This window comes from Camellia sinensis, chromosome 15 (assembly GCF_055761805.1).
Source record: "Camellia sinensis isolate YWXY chromosome 15, ASM5576180v1, whole genome shotgun sequence".
Classification (NCBI taxonomy): domain Eukaryota; kingdom Viridiplantae; phylum Streptophyta; class Magnoliopsida; order Ericales; family Theaceae; genus Camellia; species Camellia sinensis.
The window spans coordinates 21,951,571-21,970,564 of NC_138975.1; the positions used below are offsets into that span (position 1 = coordinate 21,951,571).

Below are 18,994 nucleotides of genomic sequence, written 5' to 3' on the forward strand. Positions count from 1 at the left end.
AATTATTAATTTAAATCATAGATTATATTTTTTGCGTTACAAATTTTTAAAAATAATGGGCAAGCTATCAATTAATAAATAGAATGAAATATTCAACTAATATTTTGTTTGTTTCACCTGAAAAGATTTTCGAATAAAAAGATTTTTTATAGAAAATATTTTTTTTTTGCATATTTAAAACTAAGAATAAATTACACTTTTTCCTCTTTATGTTTAGTTATTTTTTACATTGGCCCTTAAAGTTTATTTTCTTCTACTTTGACCCTTAATGTTTCAATTTTTGTTTTCTCAATTTACTCATAAAACCAACTTATGTCTAAAATTAGACAGAAATTGACGCATTGATAGCCAATGTGATATAAAAATATGCTTTTTATATATAACCAATAACTCTAATACAAACTCAAATATTAATATAATAATATATATTTTTTATGTTATGTGATAGTTAATGTGGTATTTTATGTCTAATTTTAAACATAAGATAGTTTTAAAATTAAATTGGAAAAAATTTAAAACATGAAAGGGAAAAAGTAAGAAATAACAAATTTGAAAGGCTAAAGTAATGAAATGGCCAAACATAAAAGTGACAAAGTGTAATTTATCCTTAAAACTAATGTATTGTATTAATGGTAATGAGGTGGTGAGAGTGGAACGAAGGTGGAGTTGGTGGGTTGGAGGTAGTAATGGTGGTGGTTGTAATAGTGGTGACAATAGTGGTCATGATGATATGGTGGTGGACATGATTGTTGCGGTGATAATATGGTGACATTAATAAGATTTTAATTTACAAAACGTTTATTTTTTTTTAAGAATGAAAAATATTTTACATTTAAATAGGCTTATTTTTCCTATATTACGAAAAATATTTTTTTTGTAAACTTTCATTTTTTGTTACATCAAATATCAAAAAATACAAAAAATATATATATATTTAAAAAAAATATTTTTCACTTAAATCAAACCAACCATAAAAATAATAAGGTAAACTACAAATACATCTCCCGATATTTGCTTAAAGCACAGATTATTCCTGTGATTTGAAAAATTACAAATACTCTCTTATTAAAAAAATTCATTCAACAAAATTAATTAAAAAAATAAAATTAATAATTGTTCTCCTATACAATAATAAAATTACCTAGATTGTTAATTGAAATATATTTATAACATCATTAAAAATTATTAATTAATTTGATAATTTATTAATAAAATGGGCGATTTGTTATGAAATTAAAAATCTCAGAAGGTGAAATATAATTCTCAGAACTATAAGGGGCGATTTAGGCTTGTTTTGACATCCCTAAAAAAGTTAAAAAGTCAAAAAGTCACTATCTTATTTAAGTCATATCACCACTTCAAATTTAACTCATATTTCATAAAAAGTCAAAAAATACACTTATTTAGATCATCTCAAACCACCCATTATATTTCAATCAAACAGTGTATTTATAATTTATCAAAATAAAAAATAATTTTTGCGCAGCAATACTAGACGCCTAGATGCAAATTAGATACGGAAAATGTGTGAGAGCACTAATTAGTGCTATCACTACCCACTGTCACAGTGCTGTTATGCTTTTTTTTTTTTAAAAAAAAAAAATAGAAGCCAACTCATTAGTGCTAGGTTAGAATACTATTTTTAGTGGTCTCTATTATTCCTGATCAGATAGAATAATGTTTTAGAGCACTAAATTGGGAGCTCTGGAGCATCACTAATGATGTGGCACAGTGACCCCCACCAAAGTGATGTGATGTTTTGGCTTAAGTTTGTTTGTTTTTTTTTTTTTTAAGCTCATTAGAGCTATTAGTGGTAAAAAAATTAGTGAGATGAATCACCGCTCTGATCAGATAATAGGATACACGTGTCCCCACAAGTGCAACTCCCTTTGTGATAATTTTTGCCCTTTGTGAGATATTTCGTTGAGAATTTGTGTGTGGTTACTTTAATGCTTATGCTGGCTCCACCAAATAGGATATTGTAGGCCAGTATATTTGATAATCTTTCTAATTTATTATTTTTGTTTATAAAAAAATAATAATATAAAAATTATATTTATTTTTGTTAAAATGTAAAAATTTAATACCTATTCTCATGTGAATATTAATTTTTTTCACAAATTAAAAATATTTAAAGAAATCTTTTAATTGGTTGAACAAAATTAAAAATTTTGACACGATAATATATAATATTTTTAAATTCTCATTTTTCGCATCAGACAAGTAATTTAGCATATAAGTGGTGTATAATGATTTATAATAGCATTATTGAAATGAATGAATGTCTTATATTATGCAATATCCACACCTATCATTGTAGCATTACTCTTCCCTTAATTTTAACAATTAATTTAAATGAATAGTTGGACAAAAGGAAAAAAAAAAAAAACAATTGTTATTGTTATTATTATTATTTAAAGTTTAGTCTTATGACTTCTCACTTGAATAATCTCTTGTATAAAGAGGTTTTTATGATTTTTTATCATTATAATATAATGAGTGATAATGGGTATAAAATAAAATAAATTAAAGAAAGGGGTTGTGGATAGCTAATTTAACAATGCCTAATTGATATGTATCATACTATCTGCAATTCAGTATCTTTTCTTTTATCAAATTTAAATTTGATGAAAATTCTACTCCAACATTGCCATCAATTTAATATCAAATTGAGAATGGCTAAAGCTTTTCATCAAATTGAGGATGAGTGAAGCTTTTCATCAAATTATTAAAAATAGCCGTCACTTGACAACCGGCAATTTACACTAGCCGGTTGATTGGCTGGATATCCGCGCCGATCGACTGGTGATTTAATGAAAGATTAAAATCTTCCGTTGGAACGTACGATATCAGATAAAACTTTTACTCAAATTTAATAGGAAAAAAAAAAAAATAACGTTGGAGATATTCTCACAATATACTATTCAAGTATTATGAATTAATACTTTACAACATAAATCAAGATTACTTAGAAATAATTAATTCTTAAAGTTATAGGAAAAAACTAAATACATATAAAGAGAGTAAAACCTGCACGTAAATATGGAAGTTAAATTATTGACTTGGTTAATGGACTAACACCATTCATTCACTGCATAAAATTATGTCCTAAATTACATAGACAGAGGTGAAAAAATAAAAAAATAGAAATAAGAATGAAAAATAATAAAGTTAATAAAATAATGCAGGTGCATGTTTCACGTGCCACCAAACATGCCGTTTATGCGAGGGAAATGGGTGGATTCACGGTTTGTTGATTATGCCAAGACTAATGCTATGCATAAAAGGACAAAATATATAATTAAACCGAAAAATTATTTATTTGAATGAATGATTAGATAATCGATTGAATGACAAGATAACAACTGTGATTGACAAGATAACAATCACGATAAACAAGTTCTGACCGATCGACCACCAGTCATTTGGTCGGTCATCCGAATGAACAATTTCTATCTCTGTTTCTGTTTTTGGTATTCTATGTGCATAATATTATTGTCATGCTAAAGGAATAGTAGGCTCTAGACATTAGAATAGCATGCTCATTAAATTTGGTATTAAATTTTGAATTTTTTTAATATAGTTTTGATATATTAGCGTAAAATGTAAAAGATGATAATCATCAAATTAATAGGTTGATGAAACATTAGATGAAATTTAAAATTTAGTACGTTAATTCAACCAACATAACAACTGATCAATGGGCAAATGCTATTTTTTGTTTTTTGGGTTAAAATTTATAAAAAGACAAAATAAATTAAAATAGTCAATAAAACAAAATGTTACATCAAATTTATAATCATTTCACTTTTTTTTCTTACAAATATCACATCTAATTACAAAATCCTCTTTTCAAACACAAATATTTTAACCTACTAAAATAGTCAAAAATTAAAATAACCTACTAAAATAATCGAGGCCAATAAATAACACATTCTCTACATCATCCAAAGTTTCATTATCTACTAAAAAAAAATATTATCTCTTAAATGCATTTTCAAAACTACGTATTCAAAATTTTTACTTATAAATTTATCTAAAAGTATCAATGTATAGTTTGGATTTATTGTATGTATGAATTCCACAATAATTAAATTTGAATCACATGTTCTTATCATGAGTAAATTTCTTTACTATTTTGTGGATAAGTAGTTTTTCTCTTTTTAAATTTGGCTTTATCATAAGTTATAAAGTTTTTATTATTTTCAAACTCGCAAATTTATTTTGAAAATAAAATATTTTTATTAAATAAATTTTACTTGGTACATAAGGATTATCATTTGGTCTAAAAATTTGCGGCTTGATAAGTTTTTACTTGGCTCAAGCCTGTACCTAAAGTCAGGTCAAGTTGCGCCATATAAAGTTTGTGATTTGAAGCCTAACCAGTTAACCTATCAAAAAATAAACAAATAAGAAAACCAAGAATATAAGGCTATCTCAACTATTAGGCTAAGGTGATAAGATGAGCCAACCTGTTGTCTTGTGAAAGGTGATCCGCTATTAGGCCCGTCAATGAAAAGAATCATTTGTGGAGAGGCTTGAGCTTAGCTTGGCAGGAGCTCGTTCGAATTCGATTGGTTAAATTTTTTTTTATGATTGAGTTCGTACTTGAGCCTATTAAATTTTTAATAAACAAATCCAAATATTATAAAACTTGACTCGTTTACTGGCTCGTTTAATATTTATTATTTATATATTATATAATATAAAAATAAGATAAATATGTTATTTATATATTAAAAAAATATAAATGCAAATAAAATTTAACTATAGATAGTACATGTATATAATAGTGGTAGTAAATATTATTATTTTGGTAAAATATTGACTTTTTTTTAGTATATTTATATATAATTGTATAATCAAAGTTTTAATTGTAACTTTAGTCTCATATGCAAGTATGAATTTATAATTTTTTTGGCTCATTAAGGTTTGTGAACAACGTTAGGATCCTCTAGAGTGATCCTCCTAAAGTGATCTCCTAAAGTGAATGAGATGGACCCGACACGTGTCCCACTAATGGAATCAAGGGTTGAGATTAATCTTTACGAAAACGACGTCGTTTTGGTGAAAAAAAAAAAACAAAAAAAAGTGAACAGAATGAGAAAGAAGCTGTAGACTATACCATCATCATGGATTTTGATCCGTGAAATCAAAATAAATAAAAAAAGAAGATTAAATTGATTCGATAATAAGATTGATTCAGATTTGTATCATCATCAAAAGATTGAAGAAAAAATGTGAACAGAATGAGAAAGAGGCTTCAAATTGTATCATTATCATGGATTTTGATCTGTGAGATCTAAATAAATAAAAAAGAAGATCAAATCGATTCAATAATAAAATTGATTCAGATATGTATCATCATCATTATCAAAAGATTGAAGAAAAAACGTGAACAAAATGAGAAAGAGGTTTCAAAATATTAAATTGATTCGTCGATAATAAGACTGATTCAGATTTGTATCATCATCATCATCAAAAGATTGATTCAGATATGTATTTCTATATGCTTATATGTATTTTTACATATATCATCATCAAAATTAAAATGAGAGTATGTATTTTTATATGCATATATGTATACTTACAGACCCCATATCATCATCATCATCAAAATCAAAATGAGCAACATAATTAGCAGATCCGGTCAATGAACATGGAGATCGGCGGAGGAGGTCTTTCAGATCTCCGCAGTAGCGGAGAAGCCATGCCTGTAACAGGGCTAACTTGAACAAGGGCTGTTTTCATCATCATCATCAAGGGCTGACTTTAACAGATCTCCCCCCTTCAAGGCCTTATTAGAAAGCCAACCATCACTAATATTCAACTGTTAGATTTCAAGAGGACATGAAAGAACAAGGAAAGAACAAAACAAAATCAAAGCCTTGGTCCCTTCTCTCTCTCTCTAACTCTCTCCAGAACAGAGTGAAAGTGAACCCAGTCATTTGATTTTTTTTTTTTAAAAAAATTCCCCCACCAAAACGACGTCGTTTTGGTGAGGGATTAATCTTAACCCTTAATTCCATTAGTGGGACACATGTAGAGCCCATCTCACTCACTTTAGGAGATCACTCCAGAGGATCCTAACGATTGTGAACAGGCTTGAGCTTGGGTCAAGCCTAAGCCAACTCGGCTCGAGCTTGGTTTATTAAATTTTTATCGAGCTTGAGTTTGAGTTCGAGTTAATTAAAATCTTAATAAACAAGCCAAAATATACTAAAGCTCGGCTCGGCTCGTTTGCAGTCTTACCTGCCATGCTTTCATGTTTGTCCGAGGCAAGTTTGTTGAATAAGACTTAAGCCTAAAGTTTTGACTTGCAACTTAGATATGAACGAGTTTAAGCACCGTTTTAATAAAATTTGCCAAATTTGACCTTGCATGAATGTATATGATATTTTTAATTTTATCATTACTCTTATATGTACTTACCATATTTTATACACTAGAATGATTTAAATAAGTATAATTTTTGATTTTTTAAGAAAAAATGTGTAGAAAAAGTAAATAGTGATGTGACCTAAAAAAATAAAATGATAAAAGTATGCTAATATCCAACATGCCAAAAAAACATTAACAATTATCTTTACATAAAAACATTTTGTCTACTCTAATACAAATAGATAGAAAACGAAAAAATAAATAATAAAAAAAGAGTAGGTTATTTTAGTCTAAAAATTGGATTCACTTTTTATATTTAATGATGTAGTAAATTATTATAATATATAACACAACTCTCTTATGTCTTCTTTAATCATCATCCAATAATCTATTGTACACATTTTTTGAATATTAAAAATGAATCTAAAAAGTAGCAAAAAAATGTAAATTACAAATACATTTCATAAGATTCACTTAAAATACAAATTGTTCCTTATGATTATGGAAATTCTGTTCCGCCCTTTAAATTTCTAATCGCGTAACAAATGACACATTTATTAATAAATCATTAAGTAATTAACAGTTTTTAATGATATTAAAAATATATTTTATATTAAATATTTGACAATTTTATTATTATATAGGAGAGTAATTAGGAAATTTATTTTTTCTATTAATTATGTTAAATAAAAAATTCATACAAAGGGATATTTATAATTCCAAAATTACAGGTGACAAACTATATTTTAAGCAAACTTAGGGTTGATTTGAGAATAAGTTATTTTAGTAATTTTTTGATTTTTCGAATAAAATATGAGGTGAAAAAATTAGTATGTTTTTAAGTTTTTACAAAAAATAAATATATAAAAAATAGAGAGAAAAGAAAATTTTTAACTTTTTACATAGTTTTTTTACTTTAGGTTGTTTGTCAATAAGTTAAAATATTTAAAAAATAAATAAAAAGCACTATAAATTATCATAATTTTTATTTTTATTTTTATATCTTTTTGTAAACAATAAAAAAAACCTGATTAAAATAGTAGTTAATTTCCAAACAAGATGGAAAAAAATGGAAAATAACAGTGCAATGGTGATAGTAAAAAAAATTACAAAACCATGAAGAAGAATGGCATTGTTGACGCCACATTTAAACCATCCAGTTCGAAAGTAACACGTGGTGGCAAACGGTATTTCGTGTTATTTGATGTGACAGTGAAGAATTCCACATTCGAAGAATTCCACATGAGCTGCGAATGCAAGTCTTCAACCAACAAATACGATAAGCAACATGTAAGAGACAAGTGAAAAATGAGTTAACACTGAGCAATTACTAGCATTATGGCCTTAAGAAGTAGCGAGAATGAAAGAGATCATGGTGAAAGATAACCGTCTAACTATTTCGAATGCGCCAAGAGAATGTTATAAATAAATGGAGGCAAAGACTGAATAGACCCCTGACCAAATCCAGATTTTACATCTTTGTCAATTTTATTTATTTTTAAATTTCTACACTTTACTTTTATCTACTACACTTACCGTTCATATGAGTAGATTAACATTGTAATCCTAGAACCCAACTGGTTTAAAAGTTTCGAAATTATCCTTACTAAAGGTAAACATTTTGTAATTATTTATTTAGTTAATCAGTTGCAATTTCTGGCTAGTCTTTTCCTCTCATTCTGTTATGAATTTAAGTTAAAGTTTTAGTTCATCTTTTCAATATAAAACAGTAAAATTCTCTTCGTTGAAGCTAAGAGAATCTTAACAAAACCGTTTGATAAAAATTGTCATTTATTATCTGTACAGATTTTTTAAATCCTTATTGATACGCTTAAATTACACTTCTAACATTTAAAATATAAAAAATAGCCCATAGATATTTTAATTATTAAAGTATATAATTTTTTTTTATTGATTTGTAAATTTTTTTAATTGTTAATTCCCAAACTAATAATAATAATAATAAAAAAGTGAACGAGGTGACGCTAGGGTCGCACTTGGTAATCGGTATATTATTATTGAGAAGGAACTATGCTTATATTTGTTGGGAGTGCAAAATAAATTTGATAAATAGAAACACAACCCAAACAAAAGGAGAGTTTCCTGGGAATATGTACTCACTGTTTGTTTGTTTAAATTTCCAAAAATGAAGAGAGGATTTCATTTCCTTCCTCTCCCAAATCTTTTTACAGAGACCTGTCTTCCCAAAATAACCGTCTTTTCTCTCTCCAACACCCAAACAAACAAACCAACCTACCATCACTAGTACTCTCGGCAGTTGAAACTTGGAGAGAGAGAGAGAGGCGCAAATCGACAATTCGATTTTTTATTTTCGTTGATTGAATTTTCGATTTTGTTCTGGGTTTTGATTGATCGGGTTTGACCTAGTTATTTTATTTGCATTATTTTCGCTTCAATTGATTGATGCGATCGTTTCAATATGAGAATGTACAGTGTTCATTTTGTTGTTCGAGAATCTGATTGTATTGATTGGAAGAGAATTGAGGGTTATAGGGAGGAACATTGATTATTATGTATGTTTGATGAGTTTTGTGGTGTGAAAGATTGAATCTTGGGGTCCGAAATGAGCACCCAAAAGCCGGCTGTGACGGTTCGGGACCTGGCTGAGGAAGCCAAGAAGCGGATTGTTTATCTGATCATATGCGTGGTTGGGTTGTCTTATCTCATGTCCTGTAAGTTCTGGGTTTTTGGTTTCACTGAACTTTGTTGCAGATTCATCATACTTTTTATTGATTAATGGTGAAGATTCATCTTTTTTAATTGGTTCAATTGGGTTATTTATTCTGGATTTTGAATTTGATTGTTGTGTTCATTTGGTTGATGGTAATTTATTCATCATGTCTATTGGATTATTCAATTTTGTGCCATTTCTAGTATAGCTTAAAGAACATTCTGGTAATCTTGTAAATTCCCAACTCTGAAATTGATTGCACTGTGGTTTCCCTTTTCATTGAATTTTTTTTTTCTTTCTTCGTGTCTGAAGGCAGTTTGCAAGGATCTTTTATCTATGTCTTGGCTGTTTAATTATCAGTGTTAAGTGTTTAAGAGCTTGTTTAGTACATGATGTACATCGAATTCTGTTCTTTTATTTTTTTAGCAAGAGAAAAAAAGCTCAAGATATACATTGCATGAGAAGAACAACATGCTTTGTCCTCTTTTTGATAACGAAGTCTATTTATTTCATCCATGAAAGCCATTGACTTCCATTCTTAAATGAATGATCAAGTTATGTTGGCTTTTATTAGTGGGAGTTTTCAGAGGCCAACTGTTAATGGTGGACCGTGGAAGCATATGTGCCTTTGTTACTAATCTGTCTGATGTAACTCATGCTGTATTTTATCTATCAGGAAGAGGAAAATTCTCCTTCATTATTCCCCCTTGAGATACAACATGAACAAAATAAAGTTGGTTGTCTTAAGGCTGGTCATGTTTCTTTTTATTTATTTATTTATTTATTTTATCATAACTTTGCAACTTATTACCCCATTCGTGTTTCAGGGACAAGCTCCTCAGTCTGGGTGAATTTGCCTGCTGCTGCCTTCTTAATAATCACCCTTCGATATTTTTCTCTGGATTTTGAGATGCGGAGGAAAGCTGCAGTATACAACAGCAACAGCAAAATAACCTCACCAAATATTTATTCTCAAAAGAAACCTCTTGAAGGTCCTAAAGCTGTATTTGAGAAATCTGACTGGAGAAGGAAAGTGAATTCTCCTGTTGTTGAGGATGCAATAGATCATTTCAATAGCCATCTAGTGTCTGAGTGGGTGACAGATCTGTGGTACTCTCGCATCACTCCTGATAGACAAGGTCCAGAGGAGTTGGTGCAGATCATAAATGGTGTTCTTGGAGAAATTTCATCTCGCATGAGGAATGTAAATCTCATAGATCTGCTGACAAGGTTCTAATTTCAGAGGTTTCCCTTACATATTTTTTTGACTTTGGGTTATGTTTTCTTTGGTAGTGCATTTATGAGAAAACATTTTTCCTGGGATAATGCAGGGACATAATTAAACTTTTCTGCACACACTTGGAGCTTTTTCGTGCAAGTCAGGCGAAGATTGAGAAGAAAAAGCCCGGATCTCTGACTTTTGAACGTCGAGATGTGGAACTAAAATTTGCACTGGCTGCAGATAACAAATTGCACCCTGCTCTGTTTTCTGCTGAAGCTGAGCACAAGGTTGTTCACATCATTTCTTGACCTCTATATGATAAGTTTGTAATTCTGCAGATCTTTCTCCCAAAGTATTTCTAATGCCTTCATCATGGTCCCAATGCCTTGTTTGTTCTGAATACTTACAGGTACTTCAGTATTTGATGGACAGTCTGATATCTTTGGCATTCAAGCCTGAGGATTTACAATGCTCCTTGTTCCGCTTCATTGTTAGAGAGCTTCTTGCTTGTGCAGTAATGCGACCTGTACTAAACTTAGCTAGCCCAAGGTAAATAACCTTTTTGTGTGTGTGTGTGGTTTTGCCATGTTCTTTCGCTGTTATTTATTTTCTTTGATGGTGGTGTCAGGTTTATTAATGAAAGGATTGAATCTCTAGTTACTTCTTTAAGCAAAGCTAATAAAGGAGCAGCAACTGCACAAATGGCATCTCAATCCAAATCAAATGGGTCTTCAAGGATTTCCTCTGATCATTTTTCTTGCCTTTTAGATCCTTCTGTTAAGGGTGTTGAGCTTGTGCAATTTAAGAAGGATCAATCTGAAACTGCTCAACAGAAGTCTCCAACAGACCATGTGAATGGAACACTTCTTTCAAAGGATCCATTGCTTTCCATGGATACCAGATCGACCCATTCTTGGAGTTCTTTGCCATCAGATCCCCAAACTGATGATGGAAGAGGTATTCAACGACACCACTCTGGAGAAGAATGGGGTGATATGTTAGATAAGATGTCTCGTAGAAAGACTGAAGCCCTTGCACCTGAGCATTTTGAAAACATGTGGACTAAAGGGAGAAACTACAGGAGGAAGGGAGGTTCTAATCAAGTTATCGAGCCAGACACAAAAAGTTTTTCACCAACACTAAAAAAAGCAGATAATTCGAAGGCATTGTCCTGGCAGAAAGAAAAGGGTGGTGCAACCAAGATTAATTTCCCTGAGAGCAATGCTGTTCATTCTAGATGTAATGATCAGCCCGTGGCAGATAAGTTGTGCCCCCGTAATAATTTGAATGTATCAAGTCAGACTTCCGTTAGTTCATATGTAGAAGATGATGAGGATAATCTCATGCATTTGGAGAAAGTTGAATCAGAGAGCACTAGTTCTTGTACATGTGAAGATGAAGAAACTAGCTGTGTGACTGGTCTCGATTCTCCTGGCACTAGAGTATGGGATGGTAAAAATAATAGAAATATTTCTGTCACAAACATTCATCATCCACTTGAAAGTTATGAAGGTCGTAAGACAAGAAAGACAGGTAAAGGGCATGTTCACTCTAGATTACATAAGGGACAGTCCGGGAGGAAAAGATCTAGATTAAGCAATCAGAAGGGGCTTGTCTGGCACGAAGTTGAGAGAACAAGCTTCTTATCGGGTGATGGACAGGATATCCTGAATTCTTCTAAAGAATATGTGAAATCTGAGGACTCTGGTGATGATTATGAGGCAGAAATGTTGGGCCGAATTTGCAGTGGAGCAACTGCTTTATCTGCATCCTTGGCTACCATACCTGGAAATCATAAGTTGGCTGTCAATAATGCTCAGAAAGACTCATTGTTGGCAGATTCTTTTTTTAAGTTAAGATGTGAGGTACTTAACATAATGCTTATTACTTTCTTTTTGTTACATCATGCTTTAAATTTCCTGATATGCTGAAACATGTAAGGATGTAATATCATTTCCCGTTGCAGGTATTGGGTGCCAATATTGTGAAGAGTGGCTCTACAACATTTGCTGTTTATTCCATATCTGTTACGGATATAAATAATAATAACTGGTCTATCAAAAGAAGGTGCTCAAGATACTGCCTTAAATTTCTGGATTTTTCCTTCATTCATCTTCTCTTGTCTTATTCACCTTTTATGTCCTCATGTGTGCAATGTTGAAATTTATTGTACTGGTTGTACAATGATGCTTTACAATCATTAGCTTCCCAGGATTTTTTTTATAACTTAATTTTATTGATGCTTAATATAGGTTTCGGCATTTTGAGGAACTCCATCGACGTCTTAAGGAGTTTCCAGAGTATAATCTTCACTTGCCGCCCAAACATTTTCTGTCCACAGGTCTAGACGTTCCCATCATTCAAGAACGGTGTAAATTGCTTGACCAGTATTTGAAGGTCATACATTTACTTGAAATTCTTCTTGTTTTAATCTTTTCTTCTTCTTTTTGGAGGGTGGATTTCACACTTAGAAAATGTGTTCATGTATGTTTTACTGAAGTGTAGTTTGGTTGGCTTCTACTTGCCCACTATTACTTGGAAAGATTAACTTGGTACCACTGGACAAGTGGGCAACAAGGCCAGTAGTAGTATTTTCCTTCTCAATATTCTCTTCCATTACTAGAAAAGCCCTTTGTCATGGAACAAATTTATTGACTATTTGATCAAGCCCCAATCAATGTGGAGAATATGAGAATGAATAATCTTACTGGTCAATTGAGAGTGCATATATTTCATCTCCTAACAGATCAAATTGGTTCAAAAAGAACATTCATCTTGGAAAGGATGGAGTAATATATAATTATATAGGTCTGCAAACTCCACATCTTTTCTTACTGAAAAACTTCATCTTTGCTCACTGCACAATTCCTTGTAACATTGCTGAGTGTGGTTTGCTTGTCAGAAATAAGTTCACTTCCATATTAGTACTCGATATGTGATGTAATGCATTTTGTTGGTGTTGATATGTTTTCTTGTTTCTTCTGTTATCACTTTTTTCATGACTCATTTATATTTTCCGTTCCTCAGAGGCTTCTTCAGCTTCCAACTATTTCAGGATCAATTGAAGTTTGGGACTTCCTGAGTGTTGATTCCCAGGTTTGTTATTTCCTTTTTTATAAATATTTTTTCTTTTGTAGTTGTTGGGAAAAAAGTCACATCACTCTTGTTTCATGGAGAAATTTCTGATTTTTTGTTTCGTTTTGTTTTGCATAATGCAGACATATATATTCTCAAATTCTATTTCTATCATTGAGACATTGTCAGGTAAATCATGTTTCTTGCCAGCATTTTTAACGTACTTCATTTCTCTTTTTTCGCTTGAACTATTTTGACATTATTGTCTCATACTGCTATCAAATTTTCTAGTTAACCCAGTTAATACACCACATGAAAGAAGTAAAGAGGCTCAAACTGCTCTTCGGACTGCAGAACCCCTATCCTCGTGGAGGGAACAACAAAATGCTGAAAGCAAGGAATCTGCATCACCAGTGAAGCATAATTTTGTTGCACATGAGTCAAAATTGAACAGAAAAGCTGCAGTTCATTCTCCACAAAAAAGGTCTGCAAAAGAATTTGGAAAGCCATTTGAGGATTCTGGTAGTGACTCTGATAATGTGAACCAGAGAAATATATCTCCAAACAGAACATCCATAAAGGGAAGTGAAGGTGATAATTTACAAGTGTCACCTCAGTCACTTATTGATGCTTCTACCGACCCAACACTCCCTTCTGAGGTAATTGCTATCTATCTGTTATCTACCCTGCACAAGTTTCTTTACTGATATTCGACTTTTGGAATTGCCTTACCTTTTTTATGGTCACTTGATACAAAGTGCTGTAGTGATATGACCAATTTTCTAGGTGAATTGTTCTTATTCTGGTTCGTAGTATGTGGCACCCTTCCTGTTTATGCTCTGTATGCGTTTTGTAATCTTTGTTTATTTAATGCAGTGGGTACCGCCAAATTTAAGTGTCCCCATATTAGATTTGGTTGACGTTATTTTCCAGGTCAATGACGGTGGATGGATCAGGTATTTGATATGTATAATTGTTAAATTATGTCTAAAATCGTTTTGATTTTGGAATTTGACAAGCTCTTATCCAAATGTCATCTGTTTTCCCGATTTTCTTGATGTTTACTTTCTAGTGCATTACAGGCGGAAGGCTTTTTGGGTGGCCAAACAGGTATTACAATTGGGAATGGGTGATGCCTTTGACGATTGGTTGATTGAGAAAATCCAGCTTTTGCGTAGGGGAACAGTGGTTGCTTCAGGGATCAGGCGGGTTGAACAGGTGCAAGCAATATGCCCGTTAATCTTTTGCTTATTCAAATGAACTCTGCCATGCTTGAAGTTCTTGATACCAAGTAGCATGAAACAGGATTGGGGTTTTCAGCTGGTCTTAACTCTAATTTTGCAATTCCTAAGAATCATAACTATATTTTGGTTGTACTCGCTCAATTTAAACAAATTATCCAATAGTTTTAATTTAATTTATTTTTTGAGATCATTAAGATTAGCACGAGGGAGGGAGCATCATCACATGGTTTCATGTTATTTCCTTGTTGCACAAAGCATACTTATGCCCTCATCAATTTTTACTAGTACGATTGACATTCACCATGATTGCTCTTTTACTTTGGCTGGTTACAATATCTTCGACAGATTTAACCCTGATACTAAGTGAGCATTTGGGGACAATCTAAAAAATCCAAAATGTTGGTTGTTATCAGCTAAAAAAGCCAAATGTCACATCAACTTTTTCACTCACAAAAAAACATGTTTTTTAGCAACTTCTGAATACATTACATTTTTTAGCTTCTAAAAAAAAGCCAAAAACGCACTACAAATTCCAACCCCCATAACTTTTTTCTCTCTCCAACGTCAGTTGATGTAAGCTAAAAGTAATATGTTGGACATATATTTGCTTCGAAGCATACTTCTAAATGAGGGTTAACCATGAGGTGTGGTTGGTATTTTTTTGCTATTTTTGAGTAAAGAAGTGGCACAAGAGCCTCGAATCTGACTCAATCATTAGTTTGTTTCCATTGAAGAGCATATGGTTTTTCGTTGGTATACTAATGGGGAGAATATGCTTGTTTTCTGGAAATCTTTTATGACAGAAGTGTCAATTGCTTCCCTGACATTTCCCGTCTAATTCTTGTGTGTCATATAGATACTTTGGCCTGATGGAATATTCCTAACAAAGCATCCAAAACGACAGCGACCAAACCCCTCTGGGACCACACCACAAAGTTCGCCTAAAGTTCAACCTCTCACACCTATATCTTCACCTAAGAAAGAGGATACCCAACAGTTGGATGAGCAGCAACAAATGGAAGCTGAGCGGCGTGCAAAATTAGTACATGAACTAATGATCGGTAATATTACTTGTCCAATGGATTTCCTGCTCATTAATGGCATTGAAGCAACGTTGTTTTGTATTGAAATTCCAATTGCAATTCTTGGATAATGTAAACAAAACTATTTTTTTTTTTTCTTTTTTTTTCTTCTAACATAGATAATGCACCGGCTGCCATTGTGGGTCTTGTCGGTCGGAAGGAGTATGAACAATGTGCAAAGGATCTCTACTACTTTCTTCAGGTGATTTTCATGATGGGAAACAACCTTAGTCTGTTTAATCTATCTGATAATTTATCATGTCATGTCTTGCAGTCGGTTGTATTATCTCTCCAATTAAACAGAATAGGATTGTTCATTTTTATTTTATTTATTTATTTATTTTTGTGTTTTACTATGTTTGAAGTGACTTCCCATAATTGCATTCCTGCACTTGTGTCTTGTATTCATTGAAAGTTTGACGACCATTCAATGTACCCAAAAAAAAAAAGAAAGTACTTTAACCTAAATGCACGTATACCCGAAAAATCCAATCCATGATTTTTTTATTTTTTTGATGATGAGGAACCTCCCCAAGGTAGGGCCACATTGGACAGACCCTTATAGAGTAAACCCCAGATACCTACAATCAACCACACACCACAGGTATCAGTTAAGCCTGGTAGACACTAGCGAGAGTCAAACTTAGGATGCCCGAGTTTGCAGTTCATCCCAAGGGCCAACCCTTTTGCCACTAGGCTACGCATGAATATTGGTCCTCCCGTCATTGAATTTCAATCGAAATACATAAACAATATTTCTCCTCCTCCCCCCTCTCTTCCTATGTTTTTGTTTTTGAATAAAAGAAAGTATGTACATTTTGTACGCATGCCAATCTCATTAGTTTGACTTGATCTGTGCAAATGATAAAACTTTTTCCCAGTTGGTTATATATTCCATTTTGTTGCTCTCTTGCTTGTGCAGTCGTCTGTGTGTTTGAAGCACTTTGCTTTTGACCTTCTTGAGCTGCTGCTCCTGTCAGCATTCCCGGAGATGAATTATGTCTTCAAACAGTTGCGTGAAGAGAAGGAGAAGTTTGGGGAATTCAGACCTGTTTGATGTGGTATTATGTCTTTGATCACATATTGAGAGCAATTTTTATATATTTGTTTTCCTTTCTTCTCCCTTTTTTTTTTTTTTTTTTTTTTTTTTTTTGTTTCCTATTTGAGGTACATAGTTTGGTGAAGGTATATGTTTCTTGTGTCACTGCATCTACCTGCAACGTGGAAATTGAGTTTTTGATTTGAATTGGTGGAGCCATGCTCATTAGGTTGAACTTGGGTCCGATTTGTAACTAGCTTTTTATTTTGCTATCGTGAGGAAATTACGTGTAAATCTCCGGGCTGGTATAGATATGAGGAAGTTGTCTTCTATATCATTGTAATGTTATGATAACTTTTTTTTTTTTTAATTATTTATTTTTAAAGTCTTGCAGCAAATGTGTTCTCAGCTTTCCTGGAATGTGTAGTTTTTGAAGTTGCCTTTACTGGTTTTGCAACTGCTTTTAAAGTGTGCATATTAGGACTTCATTTGCCCTTTTATTTTGTCTTTTGTCTGTTTTTTAGAAAACATTATTATATTTAAAACAAAATTGTGTTCCCAAATTTTTTTCCAAAGAAAGCCCAAGAAAGAATAAAGTAGACAATTGATTGGGAAGATATCTAACATTAGCACTATGTTTGGATTACATGATAAGTTGGAAAGTTACTGTACGGGGAGCAAATATTCCGGCGTGCCCGTATTCCTTTCTTCCGAGTTCCGTCGATATCTGATCACCTGCGAGCAAATAACGGTGAGCTACCCGGCGGTGTGTGGCCGGAAACACCCTCCGACGGTCAAATTAGCACACACCTTAGAGGGAATAGAGAGAAGGAAGAGAGTGTTTGAGTGTAAGGATTTTCTTACAGAGATGTTCGTATGTCGCGTATGGGGGGCGCAGACATGCTTATATACCTTCTGAGCCCCATATCCACTCCCTGTCATCTCCTGACACGTGGCTCTGCTATCCCATCTGTCAGCATAAACCATGCCATTCATCACCTGCTCTCAACTGCCTGTCAGCACAGCCGGAGCTCGGCAGCCGAGCTGCCCTACCTCGGTCGTACCATGCTTCATACCTTAAGCGCCTAACCGGATAAAGAAATGAAGGACCGGGCTAGGCGGCATCTCGGCAAAGCCTAGCCCGGGCTCCTCCTTTGGTCGGCCTTCTCGTCGGTCAATCAACTACCTCGGCTGACCGCGCCTTTCCGAGCGCCGGTCTCTCGGTCTGTCTGGTTTCGACTATCCTCGGACCGAGCATCCTGGTCTGACCGGTCACTTCCTGGCCAAGCAGCTTCTGCACGGTCCGGGGCAGCACACACTCAGTCCAAACTCTGCCCGGCCCAAGTTCTGGTAGCCCATCTCCGGGTGAACAGTCGATCATCTCGGCCCAATTCTTTGCTGGGCCCTCAACTTGCTCGGTCTATACCTCGGCCCAACACCGGATCATAAATCACCCTCTCAGTTACTAATATGAGTTGTAAAAAAATTGACATTTTTCTACTTTTCACCACTTTTATGAAAAGTTTACTATTTTTTTTCTCTTCACTTTTTATCATTTTCGTCTTAAACAAATTCAGCCACAAAGCCTCTCAATAGAAATGGACTATGGAAACAAAATAATATTCTTAAATTTGCACATAGACATTATCCTTGTCGTCTCAAGAAACTTCTATGCATCTTAGCCTCATCAAGTTTTCCAAGTTGACACCGAACAATCCCTACCAATTGGAGAATAATAATACACCAAACATGAACTTTCTTCATGACATGACTTGACTTGACTAGTTGTCTTACTAGTGACATGACTTGACTTGACTAGTTGTCTTACTAGTGGCTGGCTTGGTAGGAAAGGAAAAATATTATCCAAAAAAATATGGTCTTATTTATTTGGCGGATTAAATTGGATGTGATTGTTAATAAGAGAATGGTAAGTAAAGAAATTGTTAATGTGTGAATTGTTAATGAGGAGATTAGGTGAAAGCGTATTTGTTTGGATGATATAGTGTTGAAAATGGTTAGTGATGAGATTGTTAAATTATAGATTATCAAAAAAAAAAGGATTGTTAAATTATTTTTGTAAAAAATTTAAAAAATAATTTATATATTAAAAAAATATCCAAAACAAATATATATATATATATATATATATTTACAAAAAATAACAAGTTGCAATTGCACAAAAAAAAAAAGAAAAAGAAAAAGAGCATTGCTCCGGTCAACCGGCCGAACGTCCAAGAGGATGTCCAGACAGGCGACGGA

At 32.8% G+C, this 18,994-nt stretch overlaps 1 protein-coding gene across 1 annotated transcript; it reads left to right on the forward strand.

Annotated features, from left to right (window-relative positions):
* Positions 1-8,369: 8,369 nt before the first annotated feature.
* Positions 8,370-17,133, forward strand: LOC114308464 (phox (PX) domain-containing protein). The gene is made up of 15 exons (XM_028254051.2): positions 8,370-9,074; positions 9,901-10,303; positions 10,405-10,582; positions 10,705-10,844; positions 10,924-12,160; positions 12,262-12,362; positions 12,548-12,692; positions 13,323-13,391; positions 13,514-13,559; positions 13,662-14,029; positions 14,247-14,326; positions 14,453-14,588; positions 15,471-15,675; positions 15,816-15,898; positions 16,619-17,133. Exons 1-15 carry the CDS (start codon positions 8,966-8,968, stop codon positions 16,751-16,753), a joined length of 3,435 nt encoding a protein of 1,144 aa, XP_028109852.2. The 5' UTR covers positions 8,370-8,965; the 3' UTR covers positions 16,754-17,133.
* Positions 17,134-18,994: the final 1,861 nt, after the last annotated feature.